At 37.5% G+C, this 8,657-nt stretch overlaps 1 protein-coding gene across 26 annotated transcripts in view; it reads left to right on the plus strand.

The window, feature by feature from the left end:
- Positions 1–8,448, plus strand: part of MAP2 (microtubule associated protein 2) — a 291,617-nt gene extending 283,169 nt beyond the window's left edge. For all 26 annotated transcript variants that reach the window (XM_070458561.1, XM_070458560.1, XM_070458567.1 and 23 more), the window contains 2 exons: positions 4,265–4,377; positions 4,596–8,448. In XM_070458561.1, coding sequence (XP_070314662.1) covers positions 4,265–4,377; positions 4,596–4,811 — 329 coding nt within the window. In that variant the 3' untranslated portion in view covers positions 4,812–8,448. The remainder of the gene's footprint in view (positions 1–4,264; positions 4,378–4,595) is intronic.
- The last annotated feature ends 209 nt before the right edge of the window (positions 8,449–8,657 follow it).

Raw genomic sequence — 8,657 nt, forward strand, 5'->3', positions numbered from 1 at the left:
CTCAATAAGCATTGTGAATCTTCAGAATGCAATGTCTCCCCAACTTATTTGACCACAGACTGCTTGTTTTTCTGAAATATCTCATCAGTTCAGTTCAGTTCAGTTGCTCAGTCGTGTCCAACTTTTTGCAAGTCCATGGACTGTAGCACACCAGGCTTCCCTGTCCATCACCAACTCCTGGAGCCTGCTCAAACTCGTGCCCATGAAGTCGGTGATGCCATCCAACCATCTCATCCTCTGTCATCCGCTTCTCCTCCTGCCTTCAATCCCAGCATCAGGGTCTTTTCCAGTGAGTCAGTTCTTCGCATCAGGTGGCCAAAGTATTGGAGCTTCAGCTTCAGTATCAGTCCTTCCAATGAATGTTCAGGACTGATTTCCTTTAGGATTGATTGGTTTGATCTCCTTGCAGTCCAAGGGACTCTCAAGAGTCTTCTCCAACACCACAGTTCAAAAGCATCAATTCTTCAGCACTCAGCTTTTATAGTCCAACTCTCACATCCATCCATACATGACTACTGGAAAAACCATGAATCTCATAATATCTCATTATTATGAGATATCTCATATCTCATTATTATGATATCTTAGGATATCATAATATACAGTATGGTATATTATGATATTTTATGATATATTATGAGATATCTCATATCTCATAAATCTTGTGCCCTAAGGTAGAGTTTATATTCATATGTGGTAGTGATTTTTCCCTATTTAATTTGTGAATTTAATGTATTATGAGTCATTTTTCTACATATCATATACTATATGTTTTTGCTAAATTCCACCTCCATGCATATGTAAATAATGGACAATTGTCAAATTTGTAAATTTTCTTGAGACTATTTTGACACAACTTATATATACGATTGAAGGACAAAAACATTGATTTTAACCATCTATTCTTGGCATCTTAATTAAACCAGGTAATATCTTATTCCCATGAATCATAATCTCAAGTGTTATCAGAACAAGGTAAAAGAACAACTGACCCCAGTGAGATTTCTGACCAGAAGATTATTGAGAAGAATTTTTTTAGTTGAAAAACAAAAGGCTTAAAAAATGGATAAGTATTAGAAATATGTCTAGAAATTGGGCTTCACGTTGGCAAAGGGTGTTAATAAAGCAAGTCAAGGAGATAGAAACTACATATAAGTAATCTCCATTACTGATTTCAGAACTATTATCTGGAATTAGCTATTATTCATGAGATAGCAGGGACATGTTCCCAAATGGGTATCTTCACAGCCCCCCATCTGTGCCTTATATCTACAAACATTTAGCTGATTTTGTCCTGTGTCAACAGTATGATGGAAGTATTTGGGTACACTTCTTCCAGAATACAAAAGAAAATATTGGACTCTGTAATTCCAGATGATAAGTATACATTTAGTTCAATTCACCTAAAGTCTTGATGCACAGAAAAATCTTCTATATACAAGAAAATATTATGTGTATGTTTTGTGGGTCATAAAGGCTATTGTCATGGACTCCCACCTATTTCTCACTCTTACTTCATAATAAGTGAATCAGATGACCAAGTTAATAAAGATGTGTTAACACAGTGATCTTTGACAATAGCAAGCTTTTCACAAAATTACTTTGGATTGTGGAATGTCTCAGAAGGAAATAAGGAAGAAACAATTCATCACCTGGAGGCACAAATTGAAATAGCTAGTCTTTTGACTTCACTTTGAGACATATGAAGCTTGATGAGGATTATAATCCTTGGCATTTACTACTCCTAATGGGGCCAGAATTTAGCTTGATGGGGATTATAATCCTCGGCATTTACTGCTCCTAATGGGGCCAGAATTCTTCAGAACCAAAGGCAGAGATCTCTGATTTCAAATGAGCTTCTCTAACAGTTATATAAAATTACCTAGCTACCCACTCCAGTATTCTGGCCTGGAGAATTCCAGGGACCATGTAGAGTTGGACACAACTGAGCAACTTTCACTTCACTTCAGTAAGACTTTAACAAAAATAGACTTCTCAAGTTTCCTTTTCTGAATATAGTTTGGGTCAATATTACATTGTTTTTCCCCTCTCTCTCAAAATATAGTCTAACAAAATTTTTAATAGGGTTATATTGACACAATATATAATCATAAAACTTGAAAAGACAGTTTCTATCAGAGGCTATGAAAAATATAAAAGTAAGATCCCAAGAAAGTTGATCTCCTGTAGTTGAAAATTCAGTATCCTCTAGCCTCTAACCAAAATAACTGTGTTTTATGAATCACAGTAATCCTGTAACAACTAACAGGTGAGACCCATGGGGCCAAGTAAAATGTTGGTAGAATAACACCTGTGCAATAATGCATCTTTTGAGGGAAGGACAGCTTCATGTCTCCTATAGGAATGAGTTAAATAACATCATACACATCCCAAGTCTTCAGAAGGAGAATGAATGAACTTCAAAATGTAAACCAGGGACTTCCCTGGTGGTCCATTGGTTAAGTGTCCAGGCTGCTCCCAGTGCAGGGGGCCCAAACTTGATCCCTGGTCAGGGAACTTCATCCACATGCTGCCACTAAGACCCAACAAAGCCAAATAAATAAATATAAATTTTTAAAAATGTAGTCCAGTAACATCATACAATTTCAAGGGGGCCCTGGCCAGGCAATTGGGTGTTAATACAAATGTCTAGGTATCACATGAGAAAAACACCTCAGGAATAAGAGACCTGTGAAGTTTTAACAACCCTTTCTCTTTCATCTACAGAGGTAAATAAGTATCAAGAGTCCAAAATTGAAAAATCTTTTCCACGTTTCCATAGAGCCCCTCAGGTATTTTTTCCAAATCAAAATCCCAAGAGAGATGCAATAATAATAGAGGATCACATGGCTTACTACTGGCCTTATGGGAAAAAAAAAATGCATATAGCCAAAACCAAATTGTAATGAAAGTGAAAGCTAGTCTCTTAGGTGGAGACAGGTAAAGGCATCTAATCCAGATTCTTCCCAGATCAAAGACATCAGCAGACAGGCTCAAGAATAAGCTAAAGAACAACAGATACCTACTCAGTGTAGAACTGCTTGCATTCACAAGCCTGAAAAGGTGTGCAGAAATGGAGGTGCCACAGAAGGGTGGCTCATGGCACTCTCATCTATCAGCAGATCCTCGATTTTCAGACTAATTAGCATTTAAGAAAATGGCATGGTCAGAACTCCGTCTCAGTATTATCAGATCAGTGTCAAATTAGTCCTATAGAATCTGAACAAGAATGGATCTCTAAGATTCCCTTCCTATCACTCCCATCTACTAACTAAAATGGAAGCTTTTAAGCACCTTAGCCCCTCACTCCAGTTTCATCAGTCAAGGTATCAATGCTAAAAATTTACAAGTGGCAATATCACCCTTATGTACACAATTGCTAGCCTATTAGTTCTTTGAACAAGTGACCTACTACCATGAAGAAAAATAGAGATGTGCTTCCTTGCAATTTGCTCCCTTAAGAATAAGAGACAAAATGCTCCAAGTTTGAGAAAGGATACATATGGTACTTTCATTGTGTTATTTTTAGTTTTTATTACACAGATAAGAAAAATACCTCTGATATTTTAGGTTAGACATGAGTAGAGAAAAAAATTAATATGTAAAGCAACCAGGGAATGATACAAAAAGGATGTCACTGCCTTAGATGGATGTATGAATGTGCAAGTTGGACCATAAAGAAGGCTGAGCACTGAAGAATTGATGCTTTTGAACTGTGGAGTTGGAGAAGACTCTTGAGAGTCACTGCAAGGAGATCAAACCAGTCAATCCTAAAGAATATCAATCCTGAATATTCATTGAAACGACTGATGCTGAAGCTGAAGCTCCAATACTTTCGCCACCTGATGTGAAGAACTGACTCATTGGAAAAGACCCTGATGCTGAGAAAGACTGCAGGAGGAGAAGGGGGTGACAAAGGATGAGATGGTTGGATGGCATCACCGACTCAATGGACATGAGTTGGAGCAGGCTCCGGGAGTTGGTGATGGACAGGGAAGCCTGGCGTGCTGGGCTCTGTGGGGTCACAAAGAGTCGGACACTACTGAGTGACTGAACAACACCTTACTTAGATGGTATGGGGAAAATGGTATAGATTAGAAATTCTAAGATTCCTTTCCCGTCTATGGTCAGAGGGTTAGTAGAGTTCATTAAGTTTGTGATTTGCCATGGTCTACCTGCTATAGTCATTTTGGGTTACTAGTCACCAAAATAGAAGATTTAACGTTAGCAAGGCATTTAAAAGCCTTTCTCATCTCCTCCGTAGGTGGTGGGCGTGTGAAAATTGAAAGTGTGAAGCTAGATTTCAAAGAAAAGGCCCAAGCTAAAGTCGGTTCTCTTGACAATGCTCACCACGTTCCCGGAGGTGGTAATGTCAAGGTAAGACACAAGATTGTGAGCCGATCTTGCCTTTTTAAAAAATCCTTTTGAAATACTCTTCATCAAAGTGGGTCCCAGATTAAAGACCTGGACACCCCGGAAGTAGGGATGGCAGAGCTGAATAGAAGTGACATAACATCAGCTCTGGGATACAGAGAAAGTCTAGGGGACAGTTTAAGATGTTTGTGTTGACAAGGACTGATGCTTGTCTTAAACAGATTGACAGCCAAAAGTTGAACTTCAGAGAGCATGCTAAGGCCCGTGTGGACCATGGGGCTGAGATCATTACGCAGTCCCCAGGCAGATCCAGTGTGGCTTCCCCCCGACGACTCAGCAACGTCTCCTCTTCTGGAAGCATCAACCTGCTCGAATCCCCCCAGCTTGCCACCCTGGCCGAGGATGTCACCGCCGCACTCGCTAAACAGGGCTTGTGAATATCTCTCATTTAGTATTGACGTCATACTATTTAGGCATGAGCTCTGGCAGGAGTGGGCTCTGAGCAGGTGTTATATTCATTCTTTACAAACCATAAAATAAATAATCTCATTCCCAAACTGTAGTAATTGTTACAATTTTATAAAAAAAAATAGTATATGCAGAAATTGACTTGATTTCCATTTGCAACAGGAAGATACTGGCTTTACATGAGTACAATTGGACAGTTTTTTTTTTCGCTCTGCTGTTTTGCATGGAGTATCATTATTTTAAAAATTGCATTTCTACCTTTCATGTGCCTGAAGGCTATCTACTACATTCTGAAAGGCCTTGTTAAAATCCAAGCTGCTCATTTCACTATTCTGTTGCTGGGTGAAAAGATTAAAAAGTTGCCCCTTGTAACTTATTACAGGTTAAATTAAATCAAGGAGTCATTGCAGGAAGGGAAGAGCATGTAAGAAATGTTTTTTTTAAAGCGTTATTTTGTATAAATGGGAAGAAAGATTCAATTAAGTTATTAACGTTTGGGACCTGGATAATTATATCAGAGTATAAGTCAATCCAATAAATTATTTAATTAATTAAAAAATAGTTTCGAAGCATTTGAGCTGTGGTTGAGGAAGTGACGTAAAGTGCATCTCTTAGGAATGAAGCACTTTCATTAGGATGGACTTGTGTCTGATTAGGATGTCAGTTGATCAGCTAGATTTGTGTCCACACTACCGGTTTCACACCCCTTTCCATCTGTTTGATACAGTATTATAGATATAAATATATATATATTTCTCTGTGGCCATTTGTGATACTTCCTCATACTTGAATATTATACTTCCTTATTCACAGTATCTGTGTCTCCTGCACCCTTTGGTGTTGCAATTTTAGGTATGTGAAAGTAGATGTTAGCAGGGTTCTCTTCCTATTTAAAAAAAAAAAGTTAAAAAAGACAAAAAGTTTTAGCATGAAGTTGCTTTCTGTAACAACTCAAAGCTGTAACCCTGTTTTAGTGCCAGATACAAGTTTCTCCCATTAAAGTTTCTCCCGTGATGCTAGAAAAAATTTATTTTTCTTTGCTTTCACCAACATGGAGTTTGTGGGGGGTGGGTCTAGTTACATAAAAGGGGTTTACAGATTGTTGGTTTAAGGTTATGGGTTTGTCTTATTTTGAATCACAGAATATTTTGGGGTTTACTCCTATAATCATTCATGGAATAGACTTATTAAGATTTATTTTCCTTTTTTTTCCATTTGCTAAAGTTGAAACTAACAGTGGGAGTTTGGGACATGATATTCCATTCTTCCAAGCAGTACCTGTTTATTCAATTATCTGATAGAAAATGTTTGGCCTCCATACCCCAAGTAAGATCCCTTGATCAGAAAGGGAAAGTACAGTATTTTGAGAAGCTACAAAATATTGGAGATGCAGATATCTAAATCAGTTTTTTTATAACTCCAACATTGCACTCTATAAAGGAATACTGTATTAGTATTATTTATCAGTAGCTAATACGGTTCTGATGTTATATACAGTCTAGACATCACAAATCAACTAATTCTTCTTTAAGAATCATTCATCTTAAATTTATGAAGAAGCAATGAAATAGTCATTATTAGTCTGAGTAGGGCAATGGATTACTAGGATGGATGGATGCTTTTTAGTATTTTATCTGTTCTTTTTCTTGCTCAGGGCTGGTAGGCTGGATCTGAAAAGTTAAAGGCAAATGTTTCAATAGGGTTTGATCCCTTTGAGTCAAATCAATTCTCGAGCATAAAGGAGGAAATGATGAACATGGACTAAGGCAGTAAGCTAGTATAGTAGCGTCTGAGAAAGAAGCTAAAGGATGGAAAGACAGAGAGACACGGGTGCATGTTGTGACCCATTGGAAGTTACAGCCAACATGACTTCCATGAAAGAAAGTGCACCATTCACTCTCAACTAAGAGATTTTACGTAGGCAAACATTTCTGAAACTATAGATCAGTTATTTAGGATAGTCAAAGATTTAGAAAGGACTGATTAGGACTATGGGTGTGTCTATTTTCTGCCTAATTATTGCTGTGAGGTTTGATTTGACCAATCTGGGCATTTTATTCATCAGCTTCCCTTGAAATGCACCAGGAAATAGGAAAAGAAAGAATAGCTGTGTGGAGACTTATGGTATTTTCTTATGTGTTAAGTAGTGTTAGATAGTGATTAAAGCTCTAGGAAAAAGTTAACAGCTGGTTAGAACAATTTTAACCTGTGAAACATGTATTTTTTTCAACTTGGTTTAAAATTTTTATAAACACTAAGTAACCATGTTCTTCATATTAAAATTGTTTTTTTACAAATACATGTCTAAAATAAAGATTATATAAGGTACCCAGTGATTAGATTTGGCATTAAAACAAATGTTTGCTTCAAATCACAGCAAAATTATAATGACTAAATACCCTCACTTTGTATGGAAATTAATAATTCTATAAAATGAAATTGAAAATTGGTAGCAGTAAAAGAAAGAAATACAGGCTAAATGTCTTCTTTTGGGGATAAGGGGTGGAACCCATCTTACCTTTACTCTCAAGATTAACGACACAAATTAAGCTTTTTGAACACCACTCTTGTGGGGACATCCATACGCTGATCTAGAAATTAAGGCTTCATAGTCTCAATTCTAGATCAATTAATGCCAGTTTCTCTCTGGCTTTTGCCTTGGAGAACCTGTTTAAGGAAACATAAGTAATCCAGAGCTGTGAAGAGTTAAAAGGCCCACTCACTCTCTCTGGGTCACCTGCAACCAATAATTGGGTACCTTTCAATGATGCAGGAGAGATCCGAGTTCATGATGAGTTTCAAAGGCCATGTTCATTTAGGAACCAACTCTCTCTGGATTCTCCTGCTGAGTTCCAGCAGGGTGATGGGCAGAAATCCCACCCAGAAGCAAGACACCTGTGGATCACCAACTCGGCATAGCTGAAGAAGGCTGAAGTGAGAACTTGGTTAAATGGAAGACAGTACTGAGAGTAGCTGGCCTTCTCCACACACTCACATAGTTTTAGAGCAGGAAATGGGATCATCAGGCAAAATAAGAGATCAAGTCACTATTATTAAAGAAATCATCTCTTCAATGTGGTTGATTTTGACATAGCTGCAATTATAGCATTTTCTCCTATTTTTCACACTACGAAGAGGAGGAAAACAAACTATCCATGGTCTAAGTAGCTAAAAAAGATAGATTCATAGCTTGAAAAGGCAAATTCTAGGCATTCCTTCAAAGATTCATATGTTAAATCAGTATTGATGTTTGTTTTTTTACACCTAGGGTTTTTAGCCTGGGTATGTAGGTTGAGGCCAAGTCCCTCTGCAGGAAAAAAAACTTATTTTTAAACTCAGAAAATGTCAATCATGATACTTCAACTTTAGCAAAAAGAAAAAAATCAACAAAAAGTATACTCTGTATGCTGGGATTCCAAGGTTCCAACATGCCGCTACAAATCTGTGGGGGGGTTTCTTTCTTCTGATAATTCTAGAGCCTGTTACCATAGAAAGGCATTTCTTCAATGGCTGGTTGTAGTTAGTTCATGTTTTTCAATCAAAATTTGCAAATGTATTTGTTGCTGTATAGTGATTGTTTTGCAAAATAAAATTGCTTGTCACCTATCCGATAGTTTCAGATTGTTTCTTCTTTCCTGGAAAAAAACATAAAACATAATAAATGCATATTGCTCAATCCAACCAAAGAAAAATTATGAAGAGGAGGCTTCAGTTATCTGCTGAATGCTGGCTGTGTCAGGCCCTATCACCACTGTATTAGCAGGATGCTATCTGTTGCAAGTGACAAGCTCAAATTGGCCTAAGCATAAAGGCTA

This window comes from Odocoileus virginianus, chromosome 30, assembly GCF_023699985.2.
Source record: "Odocoileus virginianus isolate 20LAN1187 ecotype Illinois chromosome 30, Ovbor_1.2, whole genome shotgun sequence".
NCBI classification, from domain to species: domain Eukaryota; kingdom Metazoa; phylum Chordata; class Mammalia; order Artiodactyla; family Cervidae; genus Odocoileus; species Odocoileus virginianus.